The sequence below is a fragment of the Mobula hypostoma genome, chromosome 23 (assembly GCF_963921235.1).
Source record: "Mobula hypostoma chromosome 23, sMobHyp1.1, whole genome shotgun sequence".
Classification (NCBI taxonomy): Eukaryota; Metazoa; Chordata; class Chondrichthyes; order Myliobatiformes; family Myliobatidae; genus Mobula; species Mobula hypostoma.
Genome location: NC_086119.1, coordinates 8,073,720 through 8,090,129, shown reverse-complemented (window position 1 = coordinate 8,090,129; position 16,410 = coordinate 8,073,720). Strand labels below are relative to the sequence as shown.

The 16,410-nt window shown below is 43.6% G+C and overlaps 1 protein-coding gene across 1 annotated transcript in view; it reads left to right on the top strand.

The window, feature by feature from the left end:
- The first annotated feature begins 343 nt into the window (after positions 1-343).
- The window catches only part of gdpd1 (glycerophosphodiester phosphodiesterase domain containing 1), a 76,929-nt gene continuing 60,862 nt past the window's right edge, over positions 344-16,410 (top strand). Inside the window, exon 1 of the mRNA XM_063031887.1 lies at positions 344-631. Coding sequence (XP_062887957.1) covers positions 496-631 — 136 coding nt within the window. The 5' untranslated portion in view covers positions 344-495. The remainder of the gene's footprint in view (positions 632-16,410) is intronic.

Here is a 16,410-nt window from a genome sequence, read left to right as displayed (position 1 = left end):
CAGGGTATTCGATGTAAGAATGGATAGCATTTTGGAAACTGAGGAAATTTTGCAATGAAGGATCCACCATGACTAGTGGAGCAGGTTCGAAGTCTTCTTCCCCTCTTATTTCCTCGGTGCTGATTGCGGATACAACGGTGTTAAACGGGCAGCCCGAGGGAGGCAAGTGGGCGCGCATGCGCGAGGGGCGGCTGTTGTATTGGGTGGGCGGGGCTAGGGCCGGCGAGCACGTGGTTGCGTGGGTGGCTGCGCAATCAGCGGCGAATGGCCAATGGCAGCGCGAGCCGGCGGTTTCCGTGCGCGCAGGCGCGGGAGGTGGGCCGGGCGGTGGTGAGCGCCGGTCGCCTGCTGTTTGTGAGCGCGGCGGTTTTCCTCGTCGTGTTGACACTCCCTCACCTTTCCCCTCCCAACCCATCCCATCCCTTTCCCTCCTATCTCTCACTCTCTCTCTCTCCTTCTCCCGTGTGAAGCGACGGCGCCGAGCCGACTGCAGCAATGTCAGCCACGCTCTACCTCCTCTCCACTCTCGGCGGTTACATCCTCTCGTCGGCTCTGTTCTTCAAGTGCCCGACGCTGCTGCACAGCAAGAAGCGCCAGATCTTCAGGTGCCGGCACATCTCTCATCGCGGGGGTAAGTGACTCGGGCAGAGATTCCCCCCCCCCACCCCCCAAGTCCCCTCTCTGAGCGAAGAGGAGACGGGGATGGATCTCTTTTGTTGTTGGTCCTCAATCCAGCCACTCTCAATCTACCGCTATTTCTGTGCTTCAATGACGAACCCTGCGTTTTAACGCAGAGCGGGGCTGCAATCTGGGTAATTGCTGCAATTCAGCACCCCCCCCACCACGTTTTTAAAAAAACACAACGCCTGCACTCAGTCGGATGCAGACTGCGGCTCAGTCTCTCCCACTCTCTCAGTAAGCAAAAAAAAACCGGTAACGAGTCCCCTGTATACCTCGCCGGGGCTGCCTTACTGCGGAGCGTTTCAATGATCCTCTGTCTTTGTGGCACAAGAACACTGACTGTTTTTATCTTTCCTAGTTCTGTTTCCTCCAGTCCTCGCCCCCACGGCATGTTTGGTTACCACCGCAATTGTCCCTGCTTGTATTCAGTTCACCGGGGTGGTGCAAGCTGAACAGTAGCTTAAACCCCTCATGGATCGTGTACGTCATGTCTGCACCACGCGTTACACGGACGATATGTTTTATCGGTAGTACTTTCCGACGTTTAAAACTTTAAAAATGGTTATGAGCATTGTTTTATTTGCTTCAGATGATGCGACGATTCCCAGTGTGCAGCCAGGTTAACTTGGGTCATGTCTGGTTAGATGAGGAGGCGAGGGATTTTGCGGAAAGCATTTTAGAAGATTCCTGTTCTCCCAATTGCATGGATGCGATTTAGCTGAGGTGCCCTGGGATTTAACGTTCTGGCTGTTCCTATCGACAACCTCACTGGTACCAAGAGCCTAGAATCGGAGTAGAAATACAGCTGCGGAGAGTCGGCCGTTGTCAGTTGCAGAGACGTCACTAGGATAGAGGCAATGAATAAGATACTGAAAAGATGCGCTGCTTCAGAAGTCAAATTTGAAGAGGGATCTGGACGTGAAGTCTTAGCAGTTAGGAGTGATCGCCAAAAGGATGGGGTTGGTGGGGTGTTTGGAAGAATAAAGGGTTCCTGACTGACTTGGGGTGACGCCAGAAAGGCGTTGAACGTTAAATTCACCGGTTTACAACAGCCCAACATGGTACATGGAATATCTTTCGACAAGATCTAGTGATTACCAGCTGCATATGTTAGCGGAGGTGTGGGTTTATGTTTGTCTTGTAGATGACAGTTGGTTGTTGAAGTGTCAGGGTCTTTGGGCCCGCTACCCATTGTTTCAGAAACGTAGAACAGTGCAGCACAGGAACAGACCCTTCTGTCCTCGACGGCTTTGCCGAACACAGTGCTTAATTAAACTCAATCTCTTCTGCTTGCTCATGATCATAGATCTCCATCTCTACATATTTGTGTATATCTAAAAGCCTCATCAAATATTTTCAAATGTTATAATGTTCAAATGGTATTATCAAATGTTTTCAACACTACAAAAAACGCCCTGCACATCTCTCAAATTCCCCATCCCGCCTTAAATGTATGCCTGTTCTATTTGACGCGTCTATCTAGATTCCAACCGTCATGTTTATACCTGTCACGTTAAAAACTTCTATCCTGTGTCCTTTCAGCCTCCAACACTCAAAAGAAAATAACACAGTTGTTCCCATATTTTCTAATAGTTCGTACCCTCTAATCCAAACAGCATCCTGGTAAAACTCTGTACCTGCCTGCAATGGGAGTGGCACAAATTTGATCAGCTTACAAAGAATTTTCCTGGACTTTCTAGGAGATCACATTATGGTGGAAGCTCATTTATCTTGGTTCTAGTGCTTATTCAAAGTAGTGTGATGGCACAGATCATTGTAGAGTCTGAACTGGTAACTAATCGATTCAGGTCCTTCATTTCCCTGACGGAGTCTCTGAGGTGTTTCTAAGTGAAAGTTGAGGGTAGAATAGAGACTGTGGTAAGGTGCATTGATGCGAGAACTTTATGGGCTATCTAACTGCAATAATGGGAACAAATCCTGATCACCTTCAGCGTTTGGAAAATGTTTGGGCTGCAGTACTTTTCTGATGAGTACCCCAACCATACCATCTTTCCAAAATTGCAAAACCAGGCCCATCCAAAATTGGCAGACAGGAAAGCAAACTTTATGCTCTCCAGACTCTAATGGATGAACAGATTGCCAACCTCATTCATAGAAATATCCTAGTAATTTACTGAATAGCTTGTTACATTGGATGTGAAATATTGCTGGACGCATTGAATCAAGATAAGGTCGCAAAGGTCTTTCCCTTGGGTAACTGATCTCTCCCCAGGTTTGAGAGGAAGGAGAGTTGATGGTGACATAGGGGTCAGTGTACAGGAATTAAATTGTTTTCTAATTAAGTCTTTCCTGTTCATACAACACTATTCTAAGTAATGTGGTAAAAGGTTTTATGAAGCAATTCGTTTTGATGTTTATAATCAAGGTTTTTACAGCTCTAAATGGTTATTGGCTTGGATTGAAGTGCACCCTGCAGGTGTTAAAGAGACTGCAGATGTTGGGGTCTGGGGCAAAAGCACAAGTTGCTGGAGGAACCCAGCAGGTCAAGCAGCATCTGTGGAGACAAAGGAGTAGTCAGTGTTTCAGGCTGAGACCCTACTGAAAGTGTAGAGAGGATGTAGCCAGTATAAAGGAAGGAAGGTGTGACACTGGTGCTGTCAGTTATGGGTTTGAGTTCTGGGTTTGGTGTTCACAGCAAAGGATGTTTACATTAGTGGTTTGTTGAGTTGATGGCCCTGAATATCATGAAACTCACAAAACTGAGAGATTAGCTTTACATGTGCATTGAGACTAGTGAAATGTGTCATTTATGTCAATGACCAACAAGTGTCGCCATGCTTCCAGTGCCAACATCACATGCCCACAACCTATTAATCCATACGTCTCTGGAATGTGGGAGGAATCTGGAGCACTCGGAGAAAATCCACATGCCATGGAGAGAATCGTCAAAGTCCTTATAGACAGTGTCAGGAGTTGTACCCTTATCGCTCGCACTGTGAAGTGTTGTGTTAACTGCTATGCTATTGTGCGCCTTAGTTTCTCAATCTGCCATGCGACACAAAGCAGGGCTGGACTCAAAAGCACCAGAACTGGTTCTATCTCTCTACAAATGCCCATATTACCCTTTTCACAGGAAACTGGTCAGTGCCCAAGAAGTTTGAAGTGAGACAGGGTTGAATAGGAGGTACTGGATCATGGAAGAGCAAAGCCGGTTATCGTTCCATCTGTCTGCTGCTGAAGCGTATACAATCTCATCCTAGTGAAATACTTCCATCTCTTGCAAATAAATGACTTCACCTTGAAACAAAGCTACATCAACCCGTTCTCCCCTCTGCTGACATCAGCTGCAATTTGTGAGGAATATCAGGATGACCCTAGAGCACTCTCCCTGCAATGAACAGGTTCCAGTATTGCTTCTCTACAGCTGATAGCAGCAATGTCTGATTGCATTTGTTAATCAGTAATTGAACCAAATGATACACAATCAGTGAAGTTCTGTAGTATCAATGCTTTGCAACTTAAGGTTAGCTTTTGGTTAAATATTGCATAACATAGTCAGTAGATCTAACACGACGCAGTTATAAATAAGAAAAGGTTTTCTTTTCTGATTTGTGGTCTTGTGTGATTGGGTATATTTGGGTATATATATGCCCACCAGGCAAAGAAAAAGAGCAATTTGGGTTGTTTTAGCTTATTCCTACCATATCATTGTCTATATATTTGGTCTTCTCGTACTCCTTTTTAACACAATTCTATTTCCCCAAACCTCTCAGACTGTAAGCTTCAAAACTATCTTAATCCTATCCTTCTTAACCATAAACTCGCAGTCTACTTTAATCCTAATCCTTTTAGACCATAAATTGCAAGCTTCCGCTGCAATTTGGCTTGAGAAAAACTTTATCCTTATTTTTCAAAGTTTAGAGTAAAATTGTTATTGAAGTACATGCAGTATTTGTCACCATATACAACACTGAGATTTGTTTCCTGCGGCATACACAGTAAATCCAAGAAACACAATGAAGTCAATGAAAAGATGCACTGAAGAAATTGGATAAACAACCAATGTGCAAAAGGCAACAAAGTGCATCAAATAAAAAAGAAAGACAGTGCGTGGAGGTGGTACAAGGGAAAACAACAACAGGATAAAGTGATAATAGTTACAGAGAAAGTGCAGGCGGACAGTAAGGTACAAAGTCAGTGAAGTAGATTGTGAGATCAAGAGTCTATTTTTTAATCATACTAGGAGACAATATCATTTATAGGGGACCATTCAGTTGTCTCATAATAGCTGGTTAGAAGCCATCCTTGAACCTGGTGGTACAGACTTTCGGCTGATGGGAGGGGTAGTAGACAGAATGTTTGGAGTGAGTAGGGTTTTTAGGCCAGTTCTAAGGAATTAAGACTCAGATACCTAGGCCACACCATTCAGAGTTGACAGATTTCCTCCTCTGAAGACCATCAGTTCAAGCAAATGGATTTTTACAATCGATCGGTAGTTTTGCTTATCCCAATTTCAGGATGTTTGAGGCACTGTTAAAGGTCCTTGAACTGCAGGTCTAGAATTGGGCACCATGATAGTGTAGCTGTTATTGTGATGTTATTACAGATGGGGTGTTCTGGAGTTCAGAGTTCAATTCCAACGCCATTCTGTGAGGAGTCTCTGTACTTGCTCTCTGTGGAACACTTAGGTTCTCCCCAGGTGCACTGGTTTCCTCGCACAGTCCCATGACGTACCGGGTAGGTTCATTGGTTATTGTAGATTGTCCTGTGATTAGGTTATAGTTGATCGGGTTGTTGGGGAAGTATGGCTCGAAGAGTTGGTGTGTTGCTAATTAAATAAATAATAGAATCGGGACAGCACATTAGCGTAGCAGTTAGCATAATGTAATTACAATGCTAGTGTGTCAGTTTAATTCCGCTGCTGTCTGTACATTCTCCTCATGACTACATGGGTTTCCTCCCACATTCCGAGATGTTTGGGACATTGATGTTTGGGTCACATGGCTGTAATTGGGTGTCACAGGCTTGGTATTTCCATGCTTTTTCTCCAATTAAATAAACATATAGACAATGCTCACTAAAGACAACATGTTTCTTCCTCTAAAGAACATTATTCAGCCAGATTGGTTTTTGCAACAAACTTTTACCCATGATAAATTTGTCGATGAATTCCAGATTAGATTAATTTAAATTCCATGGCATGGTGGGTTTTAAACTATGGCTTCTGAGTCGCTAATCAGTGGCTTAGTTGCTGCACTAACATTGTATTACATAGGTCATGTTTGCCTGTTCCTTGTGTAGTTACTTAACCAGTTGGAACTCGTGCACTGAATGCTTGGGCTAGGTATTTAAATGCTAGTAGAGCCCCTATGTGCCCTTTGTACTCATGGTTCAAGTAAAATATTGCCAGCAAACTTGGAAATGTGACAGTTAGTCCCTTTACCCAAATTATTGATGTAAACAGTGGGGAAAAACTCAAATCCAAGCACTGACTTCTGCAGACTGAGAATAATTGGTTTAGACCAGAAGACCATTAGATATAGGAGCAGAAGTAGGCCATTCAGCGCATTGAGTCTGGTCCGCCATTCAATCATGGGCTGATCCAATTATTCCAGTCATCCCCACTCCCCTGACTTCTCCCCATACCCTTTGATGCCCTGGCTAATCAAGAACCTATCTATCTCTGCCTTAAATACACCCAATAACTTGGCCTCCACTGATACTCATGGCAACAAATTCCACGGATTTACCAGCCTCTGATGAAGGTAATTTCTCCGCATCTCTGTTCTAAGTGGGTGTCCTTCAATCCTGAAGTCATGCCCTCTGTCCTAGACTCCCCTACCATGGGAAAAAACTTTGTCATATCTAATTTGTTCAGGCCTTTTAACATTTGGAATGTTTCTATGAGATCCCCCTCATTTTCCTGAACTCCAGGGGATGCAGCGCAAGAGCTCCTTGGGTTCCTCATACAGTAACCCTTTCATTCCTGGAATCATTCTCATGAATCTTCTCTGAACCTTCTCCCATGTCAGTATATCCTTACTAAAATAAGGAGCCTAAAGCTGCACACAATACTCCATACTGCACAATACAATACTGCCTTATAGAGCCTCAACATCACATCCCTGCTCTTATATTCTGTACCTCTAGAAATGAATGCCAATGTTGCATTCCCCTTCTTCACCAACTCAATCTGGAGTTCAACCTCTAGGGTATCCTGCACAAGGACTCCCATGTCCCTTTGCATCTCTTCTCTCCCCATCTAAATAATAGTCTACCCATTTATTTCTTCCACCAAAGTGCATGGCCATACACTTCCCAACATTGTATTTCATTTGCCACTTCTTTGCCCATTCCCCTAAACTATCTAAGTCTCTCTGCAGGCTCTCTGTTTCCTCAACACTACCCACTCCTCCACCTATCTTTGTATCATGGGTAAATTTAGCCACAAATCCTTTGAGCCCATAGTCCAAATCATTGACATGTATCGTAAAAAGCAGCGGTCCAAACACCGACCCCTGTGGAACTCCACTGGTAACTGGCAGCCAGCCAGAATAGGATCCCTTTATTCCCACTCTCTGTTTTCTGCCGATCAGCCAATGCTCCACCCATGCTAGTAACTTCCCTGTAATTCCACGGGTTCTTATCTTGCTAAGCAGCCTCATGTGCGACACTTTGTCAAAGGCCTTTTGAAAATCCAAGTACACCACATCTACTGTATCTCCTTTGTCTACCCTGCTTGTAATTGCCTTAAAAAATTGCAGGAGGTTTGTCAGGCATGATTTTCCTTTCAGCTAACCATGCTGGCTTTGGCCTTTCTTGTCATGAACCTCCAGGTTCTCCGTAGTCAGGCTACCAGGTCAATAGTTTCCTTTCTGCTGCCTCCCACCCTTTTTAAATAGCGGAGTAACATTTGCAATTTTCCAGTCATCCGGTATAATGCCAGAATCTATCAATTCATGAAAGATCATTGTTAATGCCCCCTCTGCAATCTCTCTAGCTACTCAGTCTCTGCTTCATGCCTGATAGCTAACTCTACTCTATCTCATTATGAACTCCCAGTTCCATGTGCCCTGATTTGTCGTTTGACCTGGTGAGACTGTATTTGAATACCATTGTATAGTTTTGGTCTTCCTGCTATGGGAAAGATGTGGTTAAACTGAAAAGCATGCAGAAAAAAATTATAAGGGATAGAGATGATGAGAAAGATAGAAGATTAACTGAAATGCATCATTTGTGTCAAATCAGATCAGCGGGGATTGTGTTGGGCAAGTGTCACTATCATAGCAGGCCCGCAACTCTCTAACCTTAACCATATGTTTTTAGAATGTGGGAGAAAACCCTGGAAGGCACACAGACACTCACAGGGAGTACATACAGACTCCTTGCAGAGGGCAGCGGAATTAAACCCAGATCTTACAGCTCACACTAACAGCATTATGCTAATCGCTCTGCGATAATGTCATCCCAAGCTAAAGGGGGAGGATGGCCAGGTTAGCTCTTTACTCAGAATGTAGGAGAATGATGGGGAAACCTTTAGAAATGTTTAAAATTATGAGAGGCATTGATGAGGTGGATGGTAACAAATCCTTCACTATAGATACCAGCAGTTTTCCTACTACTGAAGTGAAGCTGACAAGTTTCCTGTTTCCTGTCTCCTTTAATAGGCAGTCATGCTTGCCACCTTAAAATCCACATGAGCAAGTCTAGAACTTTTTAAGATGATAACCAGTTTATCCACTATCAGTAAAAGTTCACTGGTTGATTCAGGTGATTGCACCATTCTGCTGCTGCTCTGATCAGCCCAAGTTCTCATTAGTCATTCCTCCTGATAGGGATGGGTGCTGGTATTGTGACAGCGATGTGACTTTTGATAGCTGTAATTGCAGGTGCTAGTCACAAGAATTGGTCAGCAGTTCAATTTTAACCACAGTACTGAGGAAATGGTCAACTGACAGCAGCAGAATGTGATCAGTGGTCATGGACATACATCGTGGGAACAGCATCTGCACGTAAAACCATTCAACGAATTTCACAAGGAATCCATTATTTAAGTAAAAGCTGAAGATTCTGAACAAGGTTCAAAAGTTGTGATGTGGATAAGTTTTGAGATTCAAGATTGTTTAATGTCATTTAGGACGCTATGGTAGCATAATGGTTCGCACAATGCTATTACAGCCGAGGCATCAAAGTTCAATTCTGCCATTCTCTGTAAGAAGTTTGTACCTCTTTCCCATGAGCACCTGTGTTTCCTCTCACAGTTCAAAGACCTACTGATTAGTAGGTTAATTGATCATTGTAAATTATCCTGTGATTAAGCTAGGGTTAAATAGATGGGTTGCTGAGTGGTGTGGCTCGTTAAGGATGTATGGGGTTGAATTAGAAAGGGTTGCATCATTTAAATTTCTGGGAGTTATATTTGATTCACGATTAACATGGGCAGACCATATCAGGAAAGTTGAGGAGAAATGTAAAAAAGTAATAAATGTGATGAGATGTTTGACTGGTAGGGAATGGGGAGCAAGTTGTTCAGCTTTGAAGAGAATGTATGTGGCTTTAGTAAGATCTGTATTGGATTATGGAAATATAGTATATGGATCAGAGCTAGGTCTCTTATAAGGAAACTGGATGTGATTCAGGCTCAGGCCTTGAGAGTGTGCAGTGGGCTTTTAAAACGTCACCAGTGTCAGCCCTACAGGTAGAAATGGGAATAATGCCTTTGGAACTAAGAAGGATGCAACTGATGGCAAACTACTGGGCTAACTTGCAGGGGCACAATGATTCTCACCCTACTAAAGGAGTGTTGCAGGAGTGCTGGGAAAATGGGAGGTTTCAGAGGGATACCTTTAGTCGGGTAGGGAATGATATCGCGAAAGAATGTGGAGTATTTGATCTGAGGATAAGTCCTTCAGTAGTTTATCCGGTTGTAGCTCCATGGAAGCTTGTATGGCCTGACATAGACTGGCATTTGTTAGAGGTAAAAAGGAAAGAAAGATATAAAACAGATTTGGTAAATGCATTTAACTGTCATGTGATGGAAAAGTATAGTGATTATACTCACATTTATACGGATGGTGCGAAGGAACCTGAAACAAGAGTGACAGGGTTTGGGGTGGTAATACCAGCAAAAGAAATTGGAATCAGCAGAAGAACATCTAATAAGTTAGGGGTGTTTACAGTGGAGATGCTGGCAGTGTTGGTTGCGTTGCAATGGGTGCAGAAAGCCAGACAAGCCAAAGCATTGATATGTTCAGATTCATCCTCAGTTCTAGCAAGTTTAAGGTCTTTTCACACAAACAGTCGGCAAGATGTACTTTATGAAGTCCTTCAGTTAGTTACAAGAATTGCAAATCAGGGAGGTCAGGTAAAATTTCTATGGGTTCCAGCACATGTAGGGGTGAAGGGGAATGAGAGGGTGGATGAGTTGGCAAAGAGGGCGTTAAAGAAAGAAAATGTGGAAATGCACATTAGTATCAGTAAAGCAGAGGTTAAGTGTGTAATCTGGGAAAAAGTCAACCGAATGTGGCAAGAAAGGTGGGACAGGGAGGGGAAAGGGAGGCATTTATATCAAATACAAAAGAGTGTTGCAGTTACTAGGGTAGGTAATGGAAACAGAAGAGAGGAAATTGTGTGGACTAGGTTAAGGCTGGGGCATTGTGCATTAAACAAAACATTGAAAATGATAGGGAAACACCAGACAGGATTGTGTGAGGAATGTCAGGAAGAGGAGTCAGTATAACATGTAGTTTTGTGTTGCAGGAAGTATGGGATACAGAGAGAGATGATGAGAAATAAATTAAGGGAGTTGGGGATGCAGGAATTCACATTAAAAGGGTTGCTGGGCATGGGTGAGAGAGCACGTCCGGGTATTTTTAGCGTTTTTAAGGGGTACAGGGGTTTTTTATAGAATATGACGAATAAACAGGAATAGGATACTAGGATGGTCAAAGATGGGAGGGTGAAGTGTAGGTTTGTGTGTGTGTGTGATTGGGTGAAGGGATTTAGAATGTATGTATAGTGCACATTCTGGAGCAGAGGGTGGTGGTAATGCACCATTAAGCTGGATGCCAACCGCCATAAAACAAGATACAGACAGACAGGTGTGGCTCGTTGGGCTTGAAGGGCCTGTTCTATGCTGATCTGACTTGAAGGAAGAGTTTGGGAGAATGGTTTTACATGTGAATAAGCTTCAAGCGAGAGATTGGTTTGTCCTGGTACATTAGTTTGGACTTGGGAGTCATTGAATGCATGGTAGGTTAATCTCTTGGAAGATGATGTGACTCACCATTCTGTAGTTTGCTTCTCTTGTTTGAGCACAAACATGTAAAAGCAAGTCAATTGGCTAGCACTAACAAGAATCCACATTGTTGAGCAGGGTTGAGAGAATTGGCACCGCAGGAGGAGTGAATAAATCCTCAGGCACGTGGGAATGCCCCATTTTCAGTTTCCTGGTCTGAATGTCGTAGACCCATTGACTTAAAGTACTTGGTAGAAGGATTGAAGGGGGGTAGCAGGAGGCTAGAATGCACTGCCTGTCAGGGTGGGAGAGTCAGAAAACCTTGTCACGTAGAAACAGCATTAGGATCTAAAATTGTTCCCAGATCTACAGGCCATGTGCTGGAAGCTGGGCAGTTATTTCTCAACCTGCTCAGAAATGTTGGGCTGAGCCTGATAAGCTTTTCACAGTTCTAATCACTGCCAGCCTAACCAGTCCCTGCCTGTCCATGCAGAGCAAGAAAGACAAGAGAGTATAAACGTGTTAGTAACGGTACACGCTGGACAACTTGCAGTGTGGGAGTGACAAACTGGGCCCGCCGAGACAAAAGTCTGTGCCAAAAGAGAGGGCCCTCTGCGTGTAGGAGGGTCAGTCAATTCATCGCCTGATCAATCAGCCTCAAGCACGCATGCTACATTCTCGCAGTCAATCTGATACAGTCCCATACCAACCAGCTGATCCCAATTTCCTGCATTCAGCCCATGTCCCTCTAAGGCTAAGCCTTGTCTCTTCTTGTACTAATGCAAGTACTTCTTCAATTATGTTGTTGTACCTGCCTCAACCACTTCCTTTGGCAGCTCATTCCGTATACTTGTCTCCCTCTGTGTAATGAAAAGTTGCCTCAGATCCTTTTTAAATCTTTCCCTTCACCCTAAACCTATGTCCCTAGTTTTGAACTCCGCTTACATGGGGAAAAGACGTGTGTTTCACCTTATCTGTGCCTCTTATCAGTAGGGTAACACAGTAGTGTCATGATTAACTTAATGCTATTACAGTACCAGCAATCCTCATTCAATTACACCATTGTAAGGAGTTGGTATGTTCTTCCTGTGATCATGCGGGTTTACTCCCACATTCTAAAGAGTTAAATAGTCATATGGGTGTAATTGGGTGGTGTGGGCTTATTGGGCTGGAAGGACCTGTTACTTTGCTATATTTCTAAATAAAAATGATCTTAGGCACTCCTAAATGGTCACCCCTCATTCTCCTATAAAGTGCTAGCCTGGCCAATCTATATAACTCAGGCTTCTGGTCCTCTCAGCATCCTCGTAAATCTTCTCGTCGTTTCTATAATAGAATAACCAAAACTCTGCACAGTATTCAAAGTGTAGCCTCACCAGTGACTTGTGCAAGTGCATCTGGAGACTGTCTTGTATCTGGATACTTCCTCGCCCATCTGCTATGTTACCTCTTCAGAAGCATTTCCATCTGAAGTACTCAGTGAATGCCAGTCTTCTTGGCAGAACCCGGCATCAGTATCTTCTGCATTTATGGCAGTCTACTCTTTCTATCTCATTGCGGTGCTACAAACTCGAAGCCCTAGCCTGCATTTTGTCCTCACCCTCCTTTCCAAGTTTTTAATTTCAGTAACGAACCCTGAGACGGATGAACAGTGCATCTTAATTTGTGTTGTTCTCGTACCCTTCCTTCATATCAGATTGATCTGACTCAGCAGTTAACTGAAGATCGACAAAGTGGGCTGGGATCATTGCAACTGTGGCTTCTGATCACAAGAGCCAGTTAGTACTTGTAGGTCTATCACAGGGTCATTCCTGTTATGTTTTGTAACTTTCAAAACACTAAAGTAATTTAAGGGAAGACACAGGGAGTCTGGGAATACATGTGTAACTTCATCTTTACATTCTCAACAATTGCGCGTTCTGGGGCTTCCTCCATAGTGGTGAGTTGACTCTGAAAGTGTAAAAAGCGGTTCTGAGAGATCTGAACACTTTTCTTCTTTCCTCTTTCTGAATCTGCTCCTATTTCTTTCTTTTTCTTTCTCATGTTACTTATTTCAGTAACACCATTCTCTTTCTTGTTCACATTCTTTCTCTCCTTCTCTTCCTTCCTTTTTTCAAGTTTGTTCATCTTGATTTTGGGAAAGTTCATTTAGCTCACTAAAATATTCTCTTATTAATCCTTCCATTGTTTCCTTTACGATCTGATCTCTCCTCTTGATTTCCTCATCCACAACATCATCTGACGAATCCTCTGTTTTTGAATTTGCATTGACTCCTTTTGTTTCGACCTTCCCCTCATCCAGCTGGGTTTTTGTCTTTGCATCTATTTTTGCAAGCAGCTGTTTGTCTCCCACTTGAAGTTCATGCAATAACCTGAGGATTGCACAAAGAGTGGATACTGTTTTTGTTTATACTCTCAAAAGCCGAGTGCTTGCAAACGTCCTGAAACTTGTTAAACTCTCTTCCAGTTTAAAACAAAGCCACATTTTGCAAGTAACTGCCCAATTAACATATCAGAAGCTTTATCAGATATGTTGCCTACAAAAACTGTTGTAGTTGGACCACTGATTTCAACACTTTCATGGTTCCTCTGAATAGCTTGGTTTTTCCTTGGTCCAATATGCTTTCCAACCAGAAGGACAGAGGTTGGCACTAACACCTGTTAGTCCTAATGGTTCATGGTGTACATCATGAAGACAATTGTGACATCATTCAGTTCTTTTCTGAATTTGCTTTCAGATGGCTTCATTGCAGGGAACGTGGCATGCAATTGGTGGATGGATCTCTAATCAAGTTGTAGCTTTTTTAGCCAATTATATCCCCAGTCCTTTTTTTTAACCATATACAAGCTCAATGTGCCTTTTTGGCTGTTGTATTTCACAGTCACTCCCATGGGAGTTATCTTTTGTCCAGTATAAGTTCTTAGTTGGCTTCAGGTTGGTATCTTTAAAATGTCTCTCAAATTCACTTTGTGGAATGACTTAAGCAGCTGAGCCAGTGTCCGATTCCATTTTAATTAATTTGCCATTCACACCTGGTGTAAGCCGTACTACTTGTCTATTGCTAGTTTTCACATTGTAAATCTCAAGACTATACAGTCCTGTGTCACTCTCATTGTAATTACATTTTTCATCGACAGCATTCAGATTGGTGCTATTTTTGAAACTGCAACTTGAACTTTTACCTTTCTCTTCTCTGCAGTCCATTTATTTTTCTCTGCCCGACATGCTCTTCGTTGCATTTTCTGCAAATTTCACCTTTAAAACCTGCATTTGTTTGGTGAATGTGAGCCTCTGCTACAATGGTAACACTATTTGTTTGACCAGGCTGTTCTCTGTTTAGATGCAGCAATTTTCTTCACGCTCACTTTCGTCCCTGCCTGCAATTCAATTGCGTCTCTGTGGTTTCTACTGAAACGGTGATTTCCACTGCTCTTTTAAATGTAAGCAGTGCTTCAGATTGGAGCTGTTTTGAATGCTTCCGTGTAAGATTCCATAAACTAAATGATCTTAGTGTATATTAACTCTGCTCTTAAACGCATCTGCCCCATTTCACGTACATCTGCTCTCACTCCATCCTCCCACCACCCCACTAGGAATAGGGTTCCCCTGGTCCTCACCTACCACCCCACCAGCCTCCGGGTCCAACATATTATTCTCCGTAACTTCCGCCACCTCCAACGGGATCCCACCACTAAGCACATCTTTCCCTCCCCCCCTCTCTCTGCATTCCGCAGGGATCGCTCCCTACACAACTCCCTTGTCCATTCGTCCCCCCCATCCCTCCCCACTGATCTCCCTCCTGGCACTTATCCGTGTAAGCGGAACAAGTGCTACACGTGCCTTTACACTTCCTCCCTTACCACCATTCAGGGCCCCAAACAGTCCTTCCAGGTGAGGCATCACTTCACCTGTGAGTCGACTGGGGTGATATACTGCGTCCGGTGCTCCCGATGTGGCCTTTTATATATTGGTGAGACCCGATGCAGACTGGGAGACAGCTTTGCTGAACATCTACGCTCTGTCCGCCAGAGAAAGCAGGATCTCCCAGTGGCCACACATTTTAATTCCACATCCCATTCCCATTCTGACATGTCTATCCACGGCCTCCTCTACTGTAAAGATGAAGCCACCCTCAGGTTGGAGGAACAACACCTTATATTCCGTCTGGGTAGCCTCCAACCTGATGGCATGAACATCGACTTCTCTAACTTCCGCTAAGGCCCCACCTCCCCCTCGTACCCCATCTGTTACTCATTTTTATGCACACATTCTTTCTCTCACTCTCCTTTTTCTCCTTCTGTCCCTCTGAATATACCTCTTGCCCATCCTCTGGGTCACCCCCCCCCCGTCTTTCTTCCCGGACCTCCTGTCCCATGATCCTCTCGTATCCCCTTTTGCCTATCACCTGTCCAGCTCTCGGCTCTATCCCTCCCCCTCCTGTCTTCTCCTATCATTTTGCATCTCCCCCTCCCCCTCCAGCTTTCAAATCCCTTACTCACTCTTCCTTCAGTTAGTCCTGACAAAGGGTCTCGGCCTGAAACGTCGACTGCGCCTCTTCCTACAGATGCTGCCTGGCCTGCTGCGTTCACCAGCAACTTTGATGTATGTTGCTTGAATTTCCAGCATCTGCAGAATTCCTGTTGTTAGTGTATATTAAGCCTATTACCAAGCTGTCAATGCTCAGACAGTATCTTTAATTTAGCCACGTATGCTGAAATCTACTCCCCTTCTTTTTGATTTCTCTTATGAAACCTCAAGCATTCTGCAATCAACAATGGCTTTGTTTCTAAATGTCCCTGCATTACCTTCACAATATCTGCAAAGCTAATTTCAGACGATTTGGTTGGAGCAGTCAAACTTCGAAACAACTGTATGCTTTTAAACCCAATGCACTCTGCGTTGACATTTTCTTTCCTTTTACTGATGCTGCTTGACACTCTGATTTCCATCAGCATATTGGTTGGGGCAGCACTGAAGATTAGCAGTTAGCGTAATTGTTTTACAGAGCCAACTATAAATGGTAGGGGTTCAATTTCTGCTGCTGTCTTGTAAGGAGTTTGTGCTTTCTCCCCATGACCATGTGGGTTTTCTCCGTGTACTCTGGTTTTCTCCCATATTCCAAAGGTGTACAGTTAGGGTTGGTGAGTTGTGGGCATACTATGTTGGCGCCAGAAGTCTGGCAACAATCACAGGCTGTTCCCAGCACATCGCAAAGAAAGCGGGTGACACCAGTGGCGCTTTTCACTGTGTGCTTTGATGTACATGTTGACAAATAAAGCTAATCTTTATAAAGCTAATATTTAAACCTCTGCAACAAAGAATATGTGATGTCCAGCAGGAGGTGCTGATAAACATCAATCAACTGCAGAAAAAAAATCTTTCTTAAACTGTACTTAGTTACCATCACTTGTGTAAAATAAGCTTTTGTTTGTGTGGGGAAAGACGAGATTAGATTTTCAGATCTGATCATCTTTCCCCACACAACTTGGTTCTTGATGATCTGGAAAATGTGTAACTTTAAAAAAATTAC